The 21,717-nt window shown below is 38.0% G+C and overlaps 8 protein-coding genes and 1 non-coding gene across 12 annotated transcripts; 4 read left to right on the top strand and 5 right to left on the bottom strand.

The window, feature by feature from the left end:
* Nucleotides 1-396: 396 nt before the first annotated feature.
* LOC9318689 (exocyst complex component EXO70B1) lies at nt 397-2,830 on the bottom strand. Its single transcript, XM_002882577.2, has one exon. It carries the CDS (start codon nt 2,494-2,496, stop codon nt 580-582), a length of 1,917 nt encoding a protein of 638 aa, XP_002882623.1. The 5' UTR covers nt 2,497-2,830; the 3' UTR covers nt 397-579.
* Nucleotides 2,831-3,023: 193 nt separating this feature from the next.
* Nucleotides 3,024-5,358, bottom strand: LOC9318688 (exocyst complex component EXO70B1). Its single transcript, XM_002882576.2, has one exon. The coding sequence runs from the start codon at nt 5,083-5,085 to the stop codon at nt 3,199-3,201; it is 1,887 nt and encodes a 628-aa protein (XP_002882622.1). The 5' UTR covers nt 5,086-5,358; the 3' UTR covers nt 3,024-3,198.
* Nucleotides 5,359-9,267: 3,909 nt separating this feature from the next.
* TRNAR-UCG lies at nt 9,268-9,341 on the top strand. The gene has a single exon. It is a non-coding gene; the product is annotated as a tRNA-Arg (tRNA).
* Nucleotides 9,342-9,892: 551 nt separating this feature from the next.
* On the bottom strand, nt 9,893-10,992 carry LOC9320806 (60S ribosomal protein L35-1). The gene is made up of 4 exons (XM_021031601.1): nt 10,870-10,992; nt 10,636-10,771; nt 10,203-10,359; nt 9,893-10,106 (listed from the first exon to the last, which is right to left on the bottom strand). The coding sequence occupies exons 1-4, from the start codon at nt 10,871-10,873 to the stop codon at nt 10,032-10,034; spliced, it is 372 nt and encodes a 123-aa protein (XP_020887260.1). The 5' UTR covers nt 10,874-10,992; the 3' UTR covers nt 9,893-10,031.
* Nucleotides 10,993-11,119: 127 nt separating this feature from the next.
* LOC110230020 (protein SLOW GREEN 1, chloroplastic) lies at nt 11,120-12,215 on the bottom strand. The gene is given in 2 exon segments (XM_021031598.1): nt 11,120-12,002; nt 12,004-12,215. Coding segments are annotated over 2 exon segments (972 nt in total). The 5' UTR covers nt 12,192-12,215; the 3' UTR covers nt 11,120-11,218.
* A 160-nt stretch (nt 12,216-12,375) lies between these two features.
* Nucleotides 12,376-13,065, top strand: LOC9320805 (histone H2B.5). The gene has a single exon (XM_021031600.1). The coding sequence runs from the start codon at nt 12,537-12,539 to the stop codon at nt 12,915-12,917; it is 381 nt and encodes a 126-aa protein (XP_020887259.1). The 5' UTR covers nt 12,376-12,536; the 3' UTR covers nt 12,918-13,065.
* Nucleotides 13,066-13,283: 218 nt separating this feature from the next.
* LOC9318687 (UNC93-like protein 3) lies at nt 13,284-16,640 on the top strand. The gene is made up of 10 exons (XM_002884692.2): nt 13,284-13,624; nt 13,934-14,091; nt 14,215-14,278; nt 14,371-14,484; nt 14,593-14,637; nt 14,854-15,104; nt 15,455-15,545; nt 15,640-15,752; nt 16,086-16,209; nt 16,307-16,640. The coding sequence occupies exons 1-10, from the start codon at nt 13,454-13,456 to the stop codon at nt 16,487-16,489; spliced, it is 1,314 nt and encodes a 437-aa protein (XP_002884738.1). The 5' UTR covers nt 13,284-13,453; the 3' UTR covers nt 16,490-16,640.
* A 165-nt stretch (nt 16,641-16,805) lies between these two features.
* On the top strand, nt 16,806-17,722 carry LOC110230021 (dolichyl-diphosphooligosaccharide--protein glycosyltransferase subunit 4C). Of its 4 annotated transcripts, none has more exons than XM_021031605.1 (2): nt 16,806-16,920; nt 17,408-17,722. In XM_021031605.1, exon 2 carries the CDS (start codon nt 17,408-17,410, stop codon nt 17,513-17,515), a length of 108 nt encoding a protein of 35 aa, XP_020887264.1. In that variant the 5' UTR covers nt 16,806-16,920; the 3' UTR covers nt 17,516-17,722. The 4 variants fall into 4 exon arrangements, with proteins under 4 accessions (XP_020887264.1, XP_020887262.1, XP_020887261.1 ...); XM_021031603.1 differs by lacking the exon at nt 16,806-16,920 and adding an exon at nt 16,954-17,053; XM_021031602.1 differs by lacking the exon at nt 16,806-16,920 and adding an exon at nt 16,954-17,057.
* Nucleotides 17,723-17,989: 267 nt separating this feature from the next.
* On the bottom strand, nt 17,990-20,924 carry LOC9320804. The gene is made up of 3 exons (XM_002882574.2): nt 20,114-20,924; nt 19,855-20,022; nt 17,990-19,713 (listed from the first exon to the last, which is right to left on the bottom strand). The coding sequence occupies exons 1-3, from the start codon at nt 20,645-20,647 to the stop codon at nt 18,094-18,096; spliced, it is 2,322 nt and encodes a 773-aa protein (XP_002882620.1). The 5' UTR covers nt 20,648-20,924; the 3' UTR covers nt 17,990-18,093.
* Nucleotides 20,925-21,717: the final 793 nt, after the last annotated feature.

Raw genomic sequence — 21,717 nt, 5'->3', positions numbered from 1 at the left:
TTCTTGTGGGAAGGGATGATTTAGTCCCTCTTAAGGAGATCAAATATTATCAAAAGCATTTAGGACTCAAATCCGAAATTTTGTGAAAATGAATTAACATATAAACTAATATATGTAATTAACAAATGAAAAGTTCATTTTAAGCAATTTAAGTTTTTGAGTATCTATTCTTTGTCATGATTCTACAAAATGTGTGGCTCTTCGGCTCTGTCAATGTCACCTTCCGTTGAATATTAGTTCTACAAAAGTATGTGTGGTATTTAGGTCTCTACAAATCGTGTTATGTGACTCTTGACTTGGATTATTCGCTACCTAACGGTCCTCAGTCCTCACCCACCAAAAAAGACCAAAGATTCTACACACCTATCTGATGGTGATCGTCGTTATGATTAAATGTTAGTCCCAATACCTCATAAATACGCCATGTTACTTGTAAGTCGTAACTCGTTACACCTTTAATGACATCAATTAAGTTGTTACAAGAAAAAGAAAAGAAAAACATGTTTGGATACCTGCATATAACAATATTAGGGTGAAAAATGGCGGGGAAATAGAATGAAAACATAATATTTTTCCCCTTCAAAATCTTCTGCATGATAAAGATCGAGTCTTTCGTCCAGGAGTTGGAGTAGCTGTTGTAACAAGACAAAAATCTGGCGTACAAACATATTGATTCTCCAAAATACCCTTCCCGCTAAACAGCTCTGACAAGTGGTTTCCGATATCTTCAGGGGTATATCGGACATTCCACTCACCTTCCGTTCCCGCTAACATAACGGCATTTCTATGAGCGTTGTAAAAATCGCGGTAAACCGGCAACAGTTTTCTCCCTATCGAAATTCTCATCTCGTCCAATAGTTTCGGATCAAGTACAATGCACTCACTCTGTGCCTCGCACGTGTTCTCGAAAGTCTCGTTGAACTTTTTGAATTGCATCATCGCTTCTTCGGGCGACATCTCCACCGCCTCCGAAGTACTAATCGCCGGACACATCGACGCCAATGGACCCCATGCTAGCCTCTCATAGCTTCTTGCAAACTGCCTAACTTTCTCGGAATGCTTCGCGATCCAATCGTCGCCGAGAACATCCTTCACGTTCGTGGATCGAGCACGTGAGACAACATGTTGGAGATTGTTGGCTAAGAAGAGATACTGCATCGAGAAGTCCTTGTACATCTCAGCTTTGCCATCGATTTTACAGAGGAGGACGAGAATCATCCACGCGAATCGTACTTTTAGCTCTGAAGCCGGAGATTCTTCGGATTCTGAGACATTGAAGTAAGATTTAGGAAGCAATGATTTAGCCGAAGATGATGATGATGATCCCTTGAGGATATCCGTGAGAGCGGTACTGTATTCCGCGAGTCGGGAGATGTGATTCATGGCGGAGATAGTCATCGGATGAACTCCTCCACCACGAACCACTGTCTTGGACGAGTCTTTACGGATTTCAGATTCAAAATCCACCAAATGAGAAAGAATTGACTCACTTAGTCGGCTAAGTGAGCTGTGAGCTTGAGTTCGAACAATCGAAATTGATGGAAACGAGAAGATCGATTCAATCGCAAGCAAGTTCTCGGTGATCGTGCAATACATATCTAGCAACGGGAAAATCTTCTCCGGATTTGGATTTTTCTTGTCTCTTAAGGCGATGGTTTCCGGGAATCCAAACAGAAGAAGAGCTCCTTCCTTGGAGATGTCTCGGAAACAAGACTCCCTAAGAGAAACAGAGGATTCAAAGATATCATCGCATAGACTCTTTTCGCCATTGAAGAGAGTCTTCATCGAGACCTTAACCGCCTCAATCCACCTATTCATCTTCAACTCAACAACTTCACATGGCATCTTTTTCGCCTTGGAAGAACTGATTTTCTCTACTCCAAGACGATAAATGGATTCATCGACTATCGATTTTCGAATAGATTTATAAGTACTCGCACACTCTTTTGCATAACCTGCAGCGATCATGCAGTCTGCTATGGATTTCAGTTCTGTCCTAGAATTCTTTGACACCTCCTCGACTTCGATGATGGAATCACTAGCTGAACGAGACTCGTGCCAAATATCGTCATCGTTGGATACGACAGATGTAGGCGATCTAGAGGAGACGGATTCAGGATCCAAATGCGCACGGTTCATCGAAAGAATCTGGAGAAACTCTTTCTGAAGTCGTTTCATGGCGATCTGCATTAGATTCTGAGCTCTAAGGAGATTCTCCGAATTCGGATCTTCTCTAATCAACATATCCATAGCGTTCTGCAGTTCCTTCACGCGTTTAACAAACTTTTTCGCTTCTCGCTTGCTCTCGCAAAACAGAGAATAAAATTTATTTGAGGAAACATACTCGGTGTTCCATTTCTCGATAATCTCGGCTGCATTGTCGATGGTCTTGTTGATATCCGATGACTCGTAACTCTTGCTAGGTATTGAGAGAGAAGGCCTCTTCCTTGAAGAAGTCATCTTAGAGAAGAAACTAAAACCGCTCTTGCTCCTCATCTTTGATCTCTAGCCTCTCTTTTTTTCAAATGTCGTTGCAGGAATTTGGAAGGAGATAAAAAAAAAATGGTTTTAAGGGAAAATTTACATTTAATATTGAAACGCCTCACCTCCGATGTGGATTCAAGAACTAGTGGTGAAAGGGTTCCCTTTTAAAGAACCTACCACTTAATCCAAATGCAAGGAGGCGTTGACGTCCTGCGTTACGTTAGAACAGAAAATCTAGATATTTTTTTGATCTGTTACGCAACCATAATATTGAAAGATTTAGGTCGTTTGTCGTTGTTGTTACAAACAACGTCAGAGAAATATGAGGAAGAATGTGCCGTTGGCCTTTGACTCATCTTTTCCGTACACGTGTCTCTTACTTGCAAAAACATTTTTGAGAAATGAGAAATATGACGATTTATGATAGAAATATTTAAATCCTTGCATCATTAAACATTATAGACAAATGTGTGACGTACTTACATGATATTGTTCCAAGAAGAAACCAGAAGATTTTACCTTAAACTGTAAGGAAAAAGGAAAATAAATAGCTATCTTCACTTTATGTCGTTGAATGTCCATCACTCTTTATCAAGTAATAATAGTAATAAAAAATAGTTTGCTGCGTAGCAATAACTGCCAAAACCATGAAAGATTAACTACTAATTAGTGTTTTGCTTTTACATTTAAGACGATTATTGACTCTCCTTTACTTTAGGACATGGATTGCCCTGACCGACAAGAGGAAGGAGAAGATGCAGATGAATTCCCCGAACTACCCTTCTCTGTGAACATATCAGACAAATAGTTTTCAATATCCTCAGGGGTAAATCGGACAACTGAGCTCAAGTTTCTCGCGCCACCGGCTCCCGCCAAGATAACAGAACCTCTCGTGTTGTAAAACTCGCGATAAATCGGCACCAGCTTTCTCGCTATCGATACTTTGATCTCGTCTCGTAGATTTGGATCAGCTACGACGCAGACACTGTGTTTAGCGTACGCGTTTTCGAAGCTCTCGCTGAATTTTTCAAACCGCTCCTTGACTTCTTCCGGCGTCATCTCCACCGTACGATTCTCAGGTAAAGAAGAAACCACTGGTCCCCAAGCCAGTCGCTTATAGCTACCGGCGAATTGTCTCATCTTAGCGAAATGTCTCGTGATCCAATCCTCGCCGAGAAGGTTCTTCAGGTTTGAGGAACGAGCACGTGAGACCACGTGCTGGAGGTTGTTGGTGAGGAAGAGATACTGTACGGAGAAATCTTTGTAGTGAATTGATTTACGATCGATTTTACAAAGGAGGACGAGGATGAGCCAAGCGAATCTGATCGTCAGCTCCGACGACGGAGAGTCGTCGGATTCTGAGACATTGAAGTAAGACTCCGGTAGCAGCGATCTGTCCGGTGGTGGAGACCCGGCGAGGATATCAACGAGTACGTTGCTGTAGTCAGCGAGGAGAGAGAGATGATCCATGACGGAGATCGTCAGTGGATGTACTCCTCCGCCGGGAACCACCATCTTCGACGAATCGTTCTGAATTCCGGATTCGAATTCCACCAGTAGTGATCGAATCGATTCACTGAGAGAGATTAGAGATTTAAGTGCTAGAGATCTGACGACGGAGATCGAATCAAACGAGAAGATAGATTCAATCGCTTGCCAGTTTCCGGCGATCGCGGTATACATGTCAAGCAGCCGGAAAAGTTTCTCCGGCGGCGAGTGTTTCTTGCAAGTTTTGGTAGCAATGATCTCTGGGAATCCAAATAGAAGAAGCGCACCATCACGAGAGATATCACTAAAGCAAGACTCTCTAATTGCATCAGAGGATTCGAAGACATGGTCACACAAAATCTTCTCACCTTTGAAAAGAGTCTCCATGGAAACTTTGACTGCTTTTAACCAGCTTCTGATCTTCAACTCCATAACTTCCCGTGACATTTTCTTCACCTTCCCGGTACTCGTCTTCTCGACTTCTAAACGATAGATCCCTTCGTCGATTATCGACTTTCTAATGCTTTTATATATGCTCAAACACTCTTTCGCGTAACCAGAACCAATCATGCACTCAGCGATGGATCTCAAATCCGTCATGACGTTGCTAGAAACCTCCTCTAGTTCGACGATTGTATCTAGATCTTCAACATCTTCGGGGAAATCGGAGTAGCTAGATCTCGCTGAAGTAAGTGAAGAACGAGTAGAGACTGATTCTGGATCAAGATAAGCACGATTCATCGAAAGAATCTGGTAAAACTCCTTTTGTAACCTCTTCATAGCGATCTGCATAAGTTTATGTGCTCTTAAGAGCCTCTCCGAGTTCGGATCTTCACTCACCAGTACGTCCATAGTCTTCTGAAGATCCTTCACTCGTTCGATGAACACCATGGCTTCTTGTTTGTTCTCGTAGAACATAGAAGTAACTTTTGCGAAAGTGTTGGTCTCAGTGTTCCATCTCTCGATTATATCCGCCGCGGATTCAATGACTCCATAGATGGCCGCGGATTCCAAACTCTGGCGAGGCGTTAACGTAAGAGGAGGAGGTGGTGGATACTTAGACGGCGTTGTCGCTACGCAACAAATGTTTATCATTGCTTTTCGCGTCATCATCAAGTCGTCGTGGAAATTTCTAGAGGACTCAGTTTTTCGACGTTGAGAGAAAATTTGAAACGATAATGCAAGTGGTGAGAGAGTTTATGAGGGGAGAAGATTAAGTCGTTGAAGGGGGTATTTATAGGACAAAATGGCGTTAGAACGACGTCGTTAAATTAAATTTTGTGGTGAGGAAGCGACGAAAAGTTGGTGTTGAATCTTGCCAAATTTTGTTTAACTCTGGGCCTACACGTGTACTGGCCTTTGCATGATTTTGTGTATTCTCTCTCACTATAATGACGTTTAACCTTTTTTACATGTTATATATAGTTTCATATCTCGAGTTTACGACTGTATTTAGAAAGTAAATAAGATTAACTTTACGATTAAAGAAAAAAAATCATTTACGTATTCACCGTAAACAATTTTTTATCATAATAAATAAATCTTAACGTTCGCAGAATCATTTCTATGTTACATTGTATATATCTCATAAATATCTTAGTAACTAAGATTGTACAGTTTTATGTCAATAATCAAATTCACTCTTAAACGTAAGCGTGCGTATACAACTATGAATGTATCTTAGGAGGGGTTATTGGATCATTGATTTGAATAGAATTAGAAATCCCTATCACATTTGGAAATTCACACATAATCCACTGATTTTAAAATCAAACAATGTGGATTTGAGAATCAAATAAAGTTGATTTTAGAGTCAAATAAAATGGATTTGAAAATCATAGAAAAGAGATTATAAAATTAAAACATGAAATTTTTTATGATAAACAAAATAACCTATCATGTTCTCATCTATGAACTCTGAATTGAATTACTCCACATGTTTGATGCTCTTGTTTCTCTCCACTGATTGTTCTCTCCACACATATGGGAAAATATCAAAAAAGTCCATAATTTGGAAAAAAAAACGTTCGTTACGATGCGGTTAAAGTGATTCACCAATTGGGGATGAAAGAAATCTTTGTTAGTATGTCTACTAATGAACGTCATGGTTGGATTAAGCGTAACATTATGGAATGTTAGATTAATTTTTATTTGTTTTCTAGTATTGTTGGTTTTCTAGAATTTTTCCTCTAGTCTTGTTTGGTTTCGAAAACCTTCCTTTATTTTCTAGTATTTTTGATTTTTATTATATGATAAAAATATACTTTTATATGAAGGTGTTTCATGATTTTTGGTATTAGCAGTTTTTTTTTTTGTGATCGATATGCTTGAAAGTATTATACGAAGATGTTTCATGATTTTTGTATTAGCAGTTTTTTTTCTTTTTGATATTCAAAACATTATGGAAAATAAAAACTACTAATATTTTTTTTTTTTCAAATCCACCCAAATAACTAGGTGGAACCCAAGGATTTCAATTTCTCTATTTATAACTAAAACAGATTTTCAAATCCATTCAAATCCAATATGAAATCAAATCCATACTCAAATCTTCAATATTGAATAAGAGGTGATTTGAACTAGTATTTGTAAATCATAGAACCAATAACACATGATTTTTATAAAGATTTTAAAATCAATGATTGAATAACACATGATTTTAGTTAGATTTCCAATTCCATTCAAATCAATGATCCAATAAACCCCTCTTAGTGTTTGCTTGACCCTTGAGTTATCCGTCAAGTCAAACACTCAAATTGCAACCTTGAATCTTACGCTATTTGTGGATGCATGGTCCAAACAATATGTTTTGCGAAACAAAAAGTTATAGATGTTTATAATATTATTCTTTAATTGGAAAGTAAAATGATTAAATGAAAAGGTCAATATGGTATATGGATCGCGTCACTCATGTCAACAAAATTATCGATGTTTGACACATGACCGCAATATAACGACTTGAGTATGTTTTTTTTTTTCAATTTTCTTATAAAGACTTGATCAGTAAGTTACTACGAGAGATTTCTATAATTTCAATAGACCCAAAACTCAAAACAAAATCTCTTTGTTTTTTCAAAATTTTCACCCTTATTTATCAGATTTTGAAATATATGCACACACTATATGTTGTATTTTCATATTGAAAGCGAATGTGTCAATGTGAGGTTCCCGGCTTAATAATACGTGTTCCCACAACTTTCCCATTAAATAAAGAACTAAGTTTTAAAATAAATATTAAAAACAAACAGTATATAATATACAGTGATTCAATGTTTATATAGTCTAAAACTGTTTTGACCTAAAATGTTTAGAGCCTATACACGATTTAAGGTGATGTAAACAAACAGTATATAATATAACATAATTTTATTAATAAATTGTACATGATTACAAACAAGATATATAATAAATTAAGTTTTATAAGTGGTAAGATAAACCAATAATTATTGTGAATTTTTTTTTATTTTTGTAGAATTTGTCCAATAAGTAAAACGAAAATAACAAAAAAAGTTTATACAATTTCATTACATCATTACTTAAATTCCATCTCATCCATATACACCTACTAAATTTAATATAGTTAAATTACTTAATTGTAAATAAATGATCATAATCGATACGTAAGATACTTAGAAATTAAATTCTTCGATAATGATATATAATGGACTAATAGAATCATTTTTTTCAACCACGTGTAAACTATGTATATATAACTTTTTGTCAACAATTTGTTACAGATAGCTTATACATCGAATAAGATATCCTATCCATATTCTGATATTCATATGTGGATTCGAGTTTATAAAATGATTTCAAAGTTGTTCTCATCAAAGTCAAATTCAGCTTTAAATATTCGCAAGGCGTAACAATTATCAAATAGCGGTACATTTTTGCTGACATATATATTGTTTCCTCGAGACTTGTTTATCATATAAGTCGTCAAATTTGAAACACAACAACAGCCCTAATATAGTAGTGCTAATTTTTATTTGTATATACAAAATATATAGCTTTATTTTTTTATCAGTAACCGAGAGATTAGTCTAACAACATTTTATTACCAAAAGTGGTACACCAAAAAATGCGTCAAATCAACTTAATTATATTTCTGCTTTTTGTTTGTCTGTCAATGATTCTAAGAAACAACGAGGAAGTTTAGTATATACATACTGATCAACGCATGATTCGTGATTAGATGTAAAATAACGACAATTCGTTAGAGATTACTGGAAGATAAGTATTTAGAAAGTTCTGTGATCATCTAACCAATCGAAAAATCGAATTTCGTTTTATGGTCTAGTGCTAGTTAGATCTAGCGCAAGAAGAAAACTCTTTTTTTTCAACCGGCGAGGCAGCGTAGGTAAAACCCCAGCCCTTTATTCTTGAACCCTTGGGGCACGCACATTCACATGCATACTTTTACATAATCTTCCAAAGTTTTTACTGTTGTTCTTTGATGATTGGTCCGTACACGTAATTTCAGGAGTCACGATCGATCACGACTCCAAGCCAAAGTACGCCCGTTTGAAAAAGTGGACAAAGCAATAATTAAAATATTTATTCGAATTGATATTCCAATTAAAAGTTGAATTAGGCTTCAATATAACATCATGCATTAAATAATCTAGCGATTCCAACTTTAAATTAAAAATATAAGTATTAGTTCATATGCAATGACTTATCTCCAGGGTATTCAAAACATGTGACGACATGGCATACTAATCTTGATAACAAAAATAAATATATAAATATGGATTCTATAAATATTTGTTTGGAATATAAAACTCCACGATAAACAAAATCTATGTGTGAAAGAAACCACATTACGGGTTAGCACCGCGTAAACATTGTTTAATCCTTCTACCGACTAACATCTTATTCATGACGATTAAACATAACACACACAAAGATTTATCGATGTGTGAGTATACTTCACCATTTACAAGATTTTTCTTTTTCAAATAACATTTCACATATGATGACATTTGATCCATGTTAAAGAAAATTTTATATTCCAAATTAGATTTCATAGTATTCGATGACATTTAATTTTATTCATACCAAATAGCACAATTTTACTAAGTTTTGGTCACAAATATGTCATTTGAGTTGTACGATTCACATTTTTATGTAAGAAATAACGGAATTTTCGATTAATTTTCTATACTATTGGGTTACTTTTCAAAAATTCCTAATAATATGTGTAGTTCGAATCTTGCTACCCAAAGAGTTAACATGAAAAAAAGGAGTTATTTAGAGAGTACTTATATTGTAAACAATGAAAGCCTAATGAAAGACCGCATAGCGCAGTGGATTAGCGCGTTTGACTTCGGATCAAAAGGTCGTGGGTTCGACTCCCACTGTGGTCGTTTCCTTTTTGGTTTTGACACATATATTTCTGTTTTTTGGTGGGGGAAATGGAAAAGGTCAACTGGCCATTCACATTCCGACGGAAAAAGACGTAATTGTCGTAAACGATGTATCATGGTTCCGACTTCCCACTCTTGTTTAGTTCAAACGCCCCCAAAATGTAGAATCAAGAAAGAAAAAAAACGAAAGTTCCACGTTTTGTCTTTTATTTGTTTTCGATAACATGATATTTTTTAACAGATTCCTTTGTAGTTTGTATTTTGTAATCACAAAAATATTTTTGATTTTCGTCTTGTGATTAATATTAGTAACATTCGGAACCAATGCTTTCTAAGAATCACAACAGAGTTGACAACTTAAAATTGTATGTTGCGATTGAAGTTCAACATCTACATTGGGCAAGGGCAACGAAGCCTGAATTCAAAATGAATGAAGACCAAAGTTCCTTGTGAGATGAGAGTATTTATTGTCTTCTGGTATCTCTTACGTTCATGTCGGATTATTGCTAATGAGTTACAAATTTCTTTGAGCTCAACAAAACAAAATATTGAAAATATAGAAGCAAAAGATCATCAATAATAACCAAAATCCAAGTATCAGAAACTGTTTGAGACGACAAAACAAGTGAAAAAGAACAAGAACAAGTTTCCATCAAAAACCAAAGTAGAAACAGTTTCTAGCAGCTAAACTTAAACTTTGATAGCGTACTTCCTTATTGGGAAATACATCTCCTTCTTCTTCTCACGCTCTGTCTTCAAAGAGGCCTGCAATGCCCAAGAACAAGATAAGAACATCAGGCGTTTGCAATATAAAATCAATAGAGAGTTTGTTAAGAAACTGATTCAGCGAAATCGACAGACCTGGTGTTTGGTGAGACGTCTGCGGATAGCACGGGTCTTCTTGGGACGGAGATCAAGAGGAAGAAACTTCTTGTTCTTGTATGCTTCTCTTAGAGCAGACTTCTGCTTCTGAGAGGACACTGTCAAAACCTGAGCTATGGATTTACGCACAACCTTGCTGCAAATGACAAACACAACACAATCAAAACCAGGAAATGTAAAAACCAAAAAACACATTCACATTTTCAACAAGACGCTTAATGAAATCAAGATACGAGTTCATAGATACATAAAACTTAAGGATAATAAATCTAAATGATTCCATCATCTAACTATTAACAAATTTGAGTAAGAGACAAACTTAAGTAGACATCAATTTAGAATCCTAGCAACACTCCAAATCGAGAAATGCTTAAGCTAAAATCGAAATCTAAAGTTTGTCAACAATACGTACATTTTAGAGAGCTTGTTAGGAGCACCTCCGGTGACTTTGGCGACACGAAGGAGAGCGAGCTCAGCTTTGAGTTCCTTAAGCTGGTTTTGAAGATCGCTCTTCGACTTTTCCCTCAACTCGTGAACCTTAATCCTCGCTAAAAAAAAACCGAACGAAACAGATATGAATAAGACGTAATTCTCCGGTGAAAACGAAACAGATTAAAAGACATTTAGGGATTAGCCATTGCCATACCCATCGTGAGCTTGACTTGTGTTCAACTTCTGCGCCGCTGCTTGCTCTTCTTTTTGCTCCGAGAATCAGAAACCCTAATCACTGAGGTATGGGAATTTTATATATGAAGTCTCGATATTGGGTCGTATAAAGCCCATAGATTATTCATACCCAATAGCCTGACTTAAGAGAAACCATTAATGGGCCTTAGCCCATTTATATTCACTCTCATAGGAAGGAGTCCTTTTTGGTTTGGGTCAGTCATCACTTATTTAGTTTCATCATCAAATACTCTCACATGAACTGTTTAAACCACCAATTTTCTTACAAAAATCGTAAGAGTGTTGTAGTATGTAAAATCTCCGCTTTTTCATTTTCCACACTTGGTAAACAAGGAAGGCATCGAAAGCCTAGCAAATGTTAATAAATAGCAATAGACATTATCGTAAGCTACGATGACTCTCCATTGCTTTGAGGTGGTCGCAGTCTCTCTGGACGGATGATTCATCGGCATAACCCTTGCAACTTGCTCGAATTGCTTCGCAGCTTCCTCTTCCTTATTCATCAATATATACACGATTCCTTGAAACAGATATATAGTGAAATCTTCTGGATCATCTTTCACTAACTCTTCACAAATCCGAATGGCTTCAAGTGAGTTTCCTTGGATAAACTTGATCTGCGCGATCAACATTCTGAAACCACAAATCTCTTTCGCCTTCTTCTCCTTCTTGCATCTTCGAATCACTTTGTTGATTCTCTTCTCTAGCTCTGTTAATTTGGGTTTAGAGTTGTAATACTCCATCACCAAGTAATGATAAGCGTCAACACGTATCGGGTCCTTCTCAAGAATCCTCTCGAAAGCTTCGATTGCCAATTCGCTTTTTCCGTGGTATGAGAGAATCCTAGCCTTCATAGCCGGCCATTTTCGTTCATCGGGCTCGATCTCGATCAGACGGTCCAGAACTTCTATTGCCTGCTCATGTCTATCGGACTTAAATTTGATCTCCGTCAGCAATGATAAAGCTTTCACATCGTTTGATAGTATCTCGAGAGTCTCCTCTACCACAGCAACCGGAGTCGTCGCGGCGGGTTTGTAGACGAAGTAAAAGGATGCTGAGAACAGAGCTGCGGCTGCGGTGAGGCTGATGAAGCAGCGAGGGTTTATGATTCGACGGAGACGATGACGATGAAGCTCTGATGGTCGGAAATCTGGTCGGTGTTGACTTTGCTTGGTCTCTGAATAAAAGGGGAAAGGAGAGATTTTGAGGAGATTTTCGCTCGAGGTAGGTCAGAAGGTTAAATTTTGGTCTAGAGAGTTGAAAATTCGCCGGAGACGCCATTGTTGCTTCTGATAAAATCTCTAAAAACCAACAGGTCAACGCTGAAATGGAAAGAGAAGAACAAAGCAGATCTCAGTTGGAAAACGACGAAACTTTCAAAAAGGAAGCCGTCTTATAAAAGGCCAAGGCCCATTAGATGAGCCCACGATTAATTTGGTTCTTCTCGTGATTTCAACCGTAGATTATCTTCTATCAACGAACGTGATAACGCCACGTATACGATCCGTGTGATTGATCAGAAACCAATCATGTTTGTATCAGCACCTCTATATATAAGATATCTCGGAAGCCATCATAAAACGCCAATTCACTGGTCGCGAAATCTTCCGAATTTTATCGAAATCAATGGCACCGAAGGCAGAGAAGAAACCGGCGGAGAAGCAACCAAAGGCAGAGAAGAAGATTACGAAAGAAGGAGGAAGCGAGAGGAAGAAGAAGACTAAGAAGAGCACAGAGACGTACAAGATCTACCTATTCAAGGTGTTGAAACAGGTTCATCCTGATATTGGGATCTCTGGAAAAGCCATGGGAATCATGAACAGTTTCATCAACGATACCTTCGAGAAAATCGCTCAGGAATCGTCAAAATTGGCTAGGTATAACAAGAAGCCGACGATCACGTCCCGGGAAATCCAAACCGCCGTAAGGCTCGTGTTGCCTGGTGAATTAGCGAAGCACGCTGTTTCTGAGGGTACCAAAGCCGTCACAAAATTCACCAGCTCTTAGATAGATTCTTCTTTTTTTTCTCTTTGGTTTTATTTTCTTGTTTAGGGAATTTCGGATGGATTGTGATATTTTCTCGTCTGGTTTATATTTTTATCAGTTGATCTCAAAGATATGAAAAATATAATGAAATTTTCGGCAGTCTCTAATTGATTTTACGTTACGATGCTACTGAAATTAGGGTTTCCAAATCTTTGGGTATAAGCAAAAATTGTGAGGGGTTTGTTTTCTTCTTCAGTTTTCCCGGGAAAGAAACGGAAATTATAGATCTGGAGATTTTTAATGGGCCCAGCCCAACTAACACTAATCTCAATTTAGTCTGAACCGATAAAAATTGAAATTTGAAACTATACCGTAGCAAAACAAACCGAACCGGAATCATCACCAGTCTTGGAAGTTCCAAATCTCTGAAGTGACTCCTTTGAATCGGCACCGTCACCGATCTCTCTTTCTACAGAGTTTGACTTTCAATCTCCGTGGAGCTCCGCTCATCTTTCCCGGAGTTGTAGTCTGTGAGGTGGCCGGACGAATTCTCCTCCATGGATTCTCGAAACGACGAGGAGGCGCCGTTGGTCTCAGCCTCTGGTGAGGATCGGAAGTTCAGAGCTGGAAAGAGCTACACAAGGGATGTTCATATCCTCAGCATCTCCTTTCTCTTAATCTTCCTCGCCTATGGTGCTGCTCAGAACCTTGAAACTACTGTTAATAAGGTTCTCCATCTTTCGTTTCTTCCATTTTCGTCAATTTTTGTCTCATGGAAGATCAGAAAGGAAAGGAGTAGAAGAAGATACAAGTTTTCAATTTCTGATGGATGTTATACTATCATTTGTTTTTTTAGGGGTTAAAATATTATGCTGTCATTTTGTATTGATGGATCTTGAGAGGACTATGAATTTAGGAGCAGGACACGTTAGACTGTGTTGTCTATAATTAATTTGAGACACGAAATTTTCTTAGTTGGATTACATTTTGTGTGTGTGTGTGTGTGTGGTGATATTGAGTTGTTTTGATTGTTTCAGGATTTGGGAACAATATCTCTAGGGATATTATATGTGTCCTTCATGTTTTGCTCCATGGTTGCATCTTTGGTTGTCCGGTTAATGGGATCAAAGAATGCTCTGGTTTTAGGAACTACTGGGTATTGGCTCTTTGTCGCTGCCAATCTGAAGCCATCATGGTATCCTCTTTATGTTCTCTTGTTTCAATGACTAGCTGTTACTTCTCTTGACTATCTCTCTCCATCTACTTTACTCTCTCAGACACTAACACTTTTCTCTTGATATATGGTTATTGGTTCTAGGTTTACTATGGTACCAGCCTCTTTGTACCTTGGATTTGCAGCTTCAATAATATGGGTTGGCCAGGTGAAACTACATGCTCTTGTTTTCTTTATGTTAATTATGCGGATATATAGTGGATTTCATGACCTTAGATTAAATTGTATTGACTGCATTAGGGAACATACCTTACGTCAATTGCGAGAAGCCATGCTAAAGATCATGGCCTGCATGAAGGTTCGGTAATCGGTGTCTTCAATGGGGAATTTTGGGCTATGTTTGCCTGCCACCAGGTGCATGTTTGTTTGATTATACTTTCTTAATGCTTCCTTACCTCAAAATGTTATATGCACGTACCCTAAAATCTTCTTCTGACTCATTTCATGTCAATCGGTTTGTAGCTATTTGGGAACCTCATCACACTTGCATTACTGAAAGATGGAAAGGTACTAACTTTTGTTTATCGTTGACATCAATCTTCTAGTATGCATTAGAGTGTATGTTAATATAAATTGACTACTGGTTAATGAAGTAATTAGTCCTAAGGTTGAAGTATTGAATAGCAGATGCTTCATGCTACACATTCTCAGTGATGAGTTGTGTAATTCTCCTTCTAGTTGGGTAGCCCCACCATTGTTTTCTTCTTGTTGGCATGACTGTAGGAAGGAAGCACCAGTGGCACTACCTTATTGATGTTGGTGTTTCTCTTCAGTATGACATTAGGAACAATACTAATGTTCTTCATTCGGAAAATTGACGGAGAAGATGGAAAAGAACCTGTGGGTTCTCCTGTGGGCTTAGTTGATTCCTTGGTTTCTCTTCCAAGGATGATAATCACTCCTTTGCTCGACATACGGATGCTACTGATTGTCCCACTCCTTGCATATTCAGGATTGCAACAAGCATTTGTTTGGTATGTCTCTCAACAAACGGGATATACATTCCTCGTTTTCCCTTTTTTCTCACAAGGGTAGCATTAAATAAAGTACTGTCACGGCGCTCACCTAGGATTTCAGACTTCACCAGTGATTAGGATTTATTCTGCTGATCAAAGTATTATCAGGCCTTAGATAACTTACATAAAATTCATTGTGGTGGTTGGAGTCTCAGGCTCTCAGCATTGAATAGTTGTTTCCAACCTATACATAAGTTCTCAATTCTTGTCAGCGAAATCAGCTATAGTTTGTTATTTTTTTGTGTAAGATATACTGACATTAATATACATCTTCATTATTCTTACAAGTTACGTCTTCCACTTTATAGGGCTGAGTTTACAAAGGAGATTGTTACACCGGCGATTGGTGTCTCAGGTGTCGGTGGGGCGATGGCAGTCTACGGAGCTCTTGATGCAGTTGTAAGTTTGAAGCAAAAGTGAAAAATCACCCTTCTTTTACTGGCATGGGTGTTATGTGGTTGATCCTTATTTTTCCTACTGTAAATCAATCTAGTGTTCAATGACTGCTGGAAGGTTTACCTCTGGTTTGTCATCAATCACCTTCATAATTTCCGGTGGAGCTGTTGCTCAAGCTTCGGTGTTTCTCTGGCTTCTTCTTGGGTACAGGTTTGTTACTTTTACACCTTATTAACCACTGACGTCCACCTATCGTTTTGCATTCAAACCAATAGAAACTTCAAAATAGAGACATATTGAGTCGATAACTCCTTACGTTTGTGCTTTCATGAAATGATTTCCTCATAGAACTTCATTACTGGTATTGGTATTAATATTGTGGGCGTTGATCAAGGAAAATTCCTTTTGGAAGTATCCTGTTTTCTTTGTCATATATGTGAAATTATGCAAGAGTCAGGTTCTTTTACTGATCAGAACTAGGAAATGTGTGAAACTGACATTTGAAGAAGCTAAGCTATGGTGTGATATGAATTGATGATGCAGGCAAACGAGCGGAGTACTTGGCACAGCTTACCCACTCATAATGGCGGCGATATTAGGAATTGGTGACGGGATATTAAATACTCAAATCAGTGCTCTTCTCGCATTACTCTTCAAGCATGACACGGTTAATATTACCAAAACGATATTATTATTATTTTCATTCACTTAGAAACATGACAAAACCTCGAAACCTTCTTCTTTGTTTGTACTTGTGGAAACAGGAAGGAGCGTTTGCGCAGCTAAAAGTATGGCAGAGTGCAGCAATAGCAATAGTGTTCTTCCTAAGTCCATACATATCACTGCAAGCAATGCTCATAGTGATGCTTGTTATGATCTGTGTTTCACTCCTCTCTTTCCTGTTTTTAGCTCTTAAGGTAGAGAATGTATTTACCCACAACGAATGATCAGTTCGCATTCGGGGAGAATCACAAGTGTGAAAAGCGTAAACATTATTCTCAATTCAATTGTATAAGAAGAAAAAAAAGGGTCGTTTTGTACAATAATAATGTCTCTGGAAGTTTCATATAAATTGGGTGGTATGAAACTTTCCAACTCTTCAGTCTTCCATTTGACCATTTCTTTCATTTGCCGTTTTAATTCTATCCGGTTCGCAAACCGATGTCGACCAAACTAAACCACAATAACCAAACCTAATAAATACTACTATGATTTATCGGTTAAATTATTAATAAGAAACGACGTCGTTGGAGCTAGATTTTACTTTTCCATTAATTCTGTAAAACATCTATCTGCTCAAAAGTTGAGAAACACCATTTCACGAGTTCCCTGCTCTTCCAGAATTCTCTCTTTCACGAAATTCTCTGCGCTTTCGAAGGTAAATAATAATAATTGGTGATCTTTGTATCTTTCTTCATATTTTGGGTAAGCGGATCTTAGGCTGCATGATTTTGTCCCCGACTGTGATCTGAGCAAAGTCTTTGTTTCATCTTACTGCTATCAGATTCAATGAATGTCGTGTTTTGGTTATCTTATGAATCAATTTCTTTTTGATTGTCACGTATTGTTCTTACTGGATTTCGTGTTCTCGATCAGGTCTTGTTTGTAAAAGAAATATATTTTGAATTTGTAATCAAAATCATGGATGTATGACCGTAATTGTTGCTGCCAATTTTGATAAAGATTCGAATATAATATAGAGTTTGGATATGTTTAGAAGAGTTGATTTTGGGGTGATTTCTACTAGAACTAGCTGAGAATGGAGTACAAGTGAATATATGTTTGGTTTTAGCTGAATTGTTAGTCTTCACATGCCAAGCTTATCTCTTTATTCTAATATTCTCCTGTGGTTATTTGTGTTACAGATGTTTGATGATCAAGATCTGGGCTTCTTTGCCAATTTCCTGGGAATCTTCATTTTCATACTGGTGATTGCCTACCATTTCGTCATGGCTGACCCTAAATTCGAATAGATATGGGACAATCATTGTTGGTTTCTACAATGATCTGTCGGACTCAACATGACATTCGCATTCCATACTTGAAGATGTTTTTTTGTAGCTCTTAAGGAACATGTTTAAGCTCTTGTAATGCTTGGTTTTAGCTGCAGAAATCTTTTTTGTAATGCTGTTATTCATATACTTTGGTGATTCAATATAAAAGGCTTGTTTCTAGAGCAATTTCCGGGGTTTACGAGTTAAATTATGGGCGGATTTGATATCTGATTACTCAGCTTTGAGGGTATTCTGTCTAATATTTGTGCTGCAATCTGAATAGGTTGGTGAAAGGTTTGCTGTATGTGTTTTTTTTTTTTACATGTTCATTGATACATGACCAACCATGAGGCCATGTATCTGTTAGAGCTAGAGCTAGATGAATTCCAGTTAACAATGAGAATTGTTCTGTTTGCTCTATGTTTTGTTCCGCTAGAGAAACAATTTGCTTCATTTCCTACAATCTTTTTTCCTTGCATTAATCTTGTACACCAAATGTTTCTTACATAAATGGTATGTGCTATAGTTAGTTTACATCCTATAGAATTCTTCCAAAATCAAGTTGTATGGGTTATTTCTATCATAATACATATTGTTTCTTGCATCAATCTACTTATGCAAAACCCTAGACTGCTCAAACATAGAGCAGTTTCACTCTTGAGGACCTCTTCAGCTGTGTTATCACTTATCTTGTCAGTTGCTTCCTTCAGTAGCATTACGAAAGAAACCGAAAACCTCTCTGCATCATCCTGGCTTGGACCCAACTCCATGTTTGAGTAGTTTTCGTTGGATGTTGTTCCTGCTTCAACATCATGGCAGATCTTTCTTTTCTGCAACTCCTTTTGGAGTCTTGCTTGAGACTTGGTTAAAGAGCATTTCACCGATGGGTGAAGCTTTTCTTGAAAGGCTCTTAGCTCATGAGTGATGTTGTCCCAAGGAAATCCTAGTGTTGGTTGAACTCTAGATAGATTTTTGAGGCCATCACAAACATACAGACAAAGGTCAGATATCTTCGAGAAAGAGCCCAAAAGCTTGTTGTAACTGACCGCGTTGAGTGGACAGAGGAATGGAATCTTAGGCTCTGTTAAGGCTTCTGCTGTTAACCTCTCTAATGCTTCAACATGAAATTTGAGTTTTGCCTGCCTTTTTCTCAAATCTGTTACCACTGACGTTTTCTGGTTCTTCTGCTCAGAACAAAGAACCAGTGATTGGATGCAATCTAAGAGGGCATCGAGACAGTGTGAAAGTTCGGTTTTTGCAAGAGTTGCTGCTCTTGCAGGGGTGACAAGAATCTCCCCGAAGACAAAACAGAGCAACCCGATTGAAGCTTCAACAATGCGAGCGATTGCAAATTCGGTTGGAGCTCCATAATTTCTCCTTCCAAGTATCAACAGTGCAGCAATTGCAGCTGTAACTCCTCCAGGTTGGCCATAGACTTTACTGTGCCTCATGAAGACGGCCAAGATTATCCAAGGGAGCAGAGGTAAGAACCTGAATTCTTCTAGTCTTTGGAAAACAGAACAACATATTAGACCGTAGACTGATCCCATCGCTGTCCCTTGTAGACGAGAATTTGCTACTGTTAATGTTGCTTGCCTACCGCTTACAAGGCTAATGGCTACAGTTAGACCCGACCAATACCCGTTCTTTTTATTATACATTATACCAAACAGCACCGCGAGGCCTAGGGAAATTGAGCACTTGAATGCAAAAACAAACCTTTCTCTGGCCATCCAGACACATAGAATGTCCCAAACCTTTCTGGCCATGGACAATCCTTCGTGTTCTGGGTGAATTTCTTCCTCTGTGTTACTTATATTTACGGATTTACTGTCTTGTCTCAAAGATAAGAAATCACCTCGGAAGAGTTCTACGCAATATCTGAAGAAGCAAACGGGTAAAGCTGCAGTAGACAGAGACCCAGCCTCAAGATGCCACCCTAGACTATCTTGGGACTTGAGAGTAGATGCCGAATTGGAAGCAATCTGTGTTCTGGGACCTTCTAAAAGACAAGTCAGTTCGTCGCGGCTCATGCTTTGAGGAAAGGAACTGCAAGAACCCAATGCCAGCTCCAGTCCCCTCATCAGAAATTCTGTTGCATGGAGTTTCTCTCCAGGATCCAACTTCTGCTTCCTTCTCAAGAATCTTGTATCTGGTCGCTCCCATGCCATACGCTCCTGTTGCCAAATAATAGATTCATCAGAAACAGATGATTAGTCCCACAAGACGAGCCGAAAAAAAAAGGGTTACAGTTTTCTAACAGATGATACTTCAATGATTATGTGTAATTTTGTTAAGACTTAAGAAAGTTGGCTTACATGGTGGATTTTGATGTTCTTGAGTGTGTTTTTAGCTGCTACAGACAATGAAGCTGCCCTTGCGAGCAAAGCCTGAGCTGTGGTGTTGTCTCGAGCCATCATGATCTCGACAAACATATTCACCCTCTCAAGAGCATTTTCAGCATATAATTTGCAACCCTTACTCATCTGCAAACCATTTAAAACCCAAGGTAAGTATTTTGTGACCGTTTAATCGTTATGGAATAACAAAAAAAATAAAAAAAATCTCAAGTCTCACCTGACTATGAGCCAGCCTTGGAAACGGGAGAAGCACTGCGATGAGAGAAGCAATGGCTCCAAGTGCTGTACTACCCGCCACATGAACCGGGAGCATGAAAACATGAGCCACCTCTCCATTGAACACCACAAAAGTCACGTAGACAACAACGATCTGCCCAAAGGCAATCCGTTTAGTCAGCAGACTTGTGGACACGGGGAAAGCCACTAAGAATGAAGCTAGAGCCACAGCAACTGGAGCCACCAAGCCATTCCCTAGTGAAGCTGGTCCAACCACCAAGACACTCACTAGCACAATGGCTATTGTCTGAAAAGTGGCGTAAGAGACATCAAGACAGCACTTGAGTACTTCACCGTATGTTGGTTCAGCATCAGAGAGCCAGATCAGGATTGTGGTCAAGTAAGAAAAGGCTGGAAACGTTGTGAAGTGTCTTAGTGGTTTGGGACCGTACAAAGTGGTTAAGCTCACGATGAGACAAGCCATGGCGGTTCGCAGAGCCAGGCCAAGTCGCTCGAGCCATGCTGTGTCGCGCATTCTTTAAACGAATAGTTTTAGTGGATTTGTATGTAGGAATACTTATTAGATCAAGATGATGAGATGAAGGTTATGGTGAGCAAGAAGACTACGTATATATAAGGTGTGATGGGATTTAAGGTGGCAACGTCAAAGAGTTAAGACTTATGAGCAGCTGTCTTCTTGCTCCAAGTAATTTCATTTTCTATATTGTGTAGTTACCAAACCAAACCAGACTCTGTACTGCACCATGCCCATCCGGTTTTCGGTTTGATTTTTGGTTAGGATAGTTTATTATTTTGATTTTGGGGATTAAAACCAATTTGAAATATATTCTCATTCTTTTCTTACACGGTTCTAGTTTAGTAGTTTTGGTACCAATTTCAAGTTTGATTGAGTCTTCTTATTTTCCGAATACTCTTCGTATATAGAAGAAAGAAAATGAAACTGGTGATAGACCAAAATACAACTTGAATCACTTTTTGGATATAGTTTGGTAAGATTTAAACCAAATGGGACAACTCTAAATTGAGGTATATGTGGGAAACAAGTTAAAATCAGCTGGTAACATACCACAAAACTAAAACGTATTGGCTTCAAATAATTGACAAAACAGTGTTTTCTCCAAGTTTCTCGAGAGTTTAAAATGTTATATCTCCACGTAATCGACCTTTCATTTTTCGATTTAAAATTTGGTCGACCGAAAAAAAGGGTAAGATTAATTATAGGAATAAGACAAAAGAGAAGAAGAAGAAGTGATATGAAAGAGAAAGACATTAGTCTCATCAACAGTTCGAGCTCAAGTAGAGAGCATTTATCACAAGCTGCACGCTTCATGGTTAGTATTGTTTCCTCTTCATCAGGTAATTTCCATGGAATCATCAATTTGGTCCTACTCTATCATATACTTGGTACTTGTACACCTATTTTATTTTCACTTTGTGGCTGCAAATTTCTGTGCCACAAAATTCGTTCTTTTTTATAATATATATCTAAAAATGATTTCCTTTTTTTTTTGTTGAGTTTTTAAATTGGTTGATTCATTTATATAATATATTCTTTTAGAATGTTGAAGTTATTACATAATTACG

Source organism: Arabidopsis lyrata, assembly GCF_000004255.2.
Source record: "Arabidopsis lyrata subsp. lyrata unplaced genomic scaffold ARALYscaffold_3, whole genome shotgun sequence".
NCBI lineage: Eukaryota > Viridiplantae > Streptophyta > Magnoliopsida > Brassicales > Brassicaceae > Arabidopsis > Arabidopsis lyrata.
This window is presented reverse-complemented; position numbering and strand designations above follow the sequence as displayed.

Excerpts from the sequence above, each read along its gene's own strand:
- LOC9320805 (XM_021031600.1), top strand. The coding sequence starts at position 12,537 with ATGGCACCGAAGGCAGAGAAGAAACCGGCGGAGAAGCAACCAAAGGCA.
- LOC9318687 (XM_002884692.2), top strand. The coding sequence starts at position 13,454 with ATGGATTCTCGAAACGACGAGGAGGCGCCGTTGGTCTCAGCCTCTGGT. Across the intron at positions 15,105-15,454 it reads TTGCAACAAGCATTTGTTTG|GGCTGAGTTTACAAAGGAGA; the intron begins GTATGTCTCTCA and ends TCCACTTTATAG. Across the intron at positions 15,546-15,639 it reads ACGGAGCTCTTGATGCAGTT|TGTTCAATGACTGCTGGAAG; the intron begins GTAAGTTTGAAG and ends AAATCAATCTAG.
- LOC9318688 (XM_002882576.2), bottom strand. The coding sequence starts at position 5,085 with ATGATGACGCGAAAAGCAATGATAAACATTTGTTGCGTAGCGACAACG.
- LOC9318689 (XM_002882577.2), bottom strand. The coding sequence starts at position 2,496 with ATGAGGAGCAAGAGCGGTTTTAGTTTCTTCTCTAAGATGACTTCTTCA.
- LOC9320804 (XM_002882574.2), bottom strand. The coding sequence starts at position 20,647 with ATGCGCGACACAGCATGGCTCGAGCGACTTGGCCTGGCTCTGCGAACC. Across the intron at positions 20,023-20,113 it reads CAAGGCTGGCTCATAGTCAG|ATGAGTAAGGGTTGCAAATT; the intron begins GTGAGACTTGAG and ends AATGGTTTGCAG. Across the intron at positions 19,714-19,854 it reads AGAACATCAAAATCCACCAT|GAGCGTATGGCATGGGAGCG; the intron begins GTAAGCCAACTT and ends ATTTGGCAACAG.
- LOC9320806 (XM_021031601.1), bottom strand. Across the intron at positions 10,360-10,635 it reads CCTAACAAGCTCTCTAAAAT|CAAGGTTGTGCGTAAATCCA; the intron begins GTACGTATTGTT and ends TGTCATTTGCAG. Across the intron at positions 10,107-10,202 it reads GACGTCTCACCAAACACCAG|GCCTCTTTGAAGACAGAGCG; the intron begins GTCTGTCGATTT and ends TGGGCATTGCAG.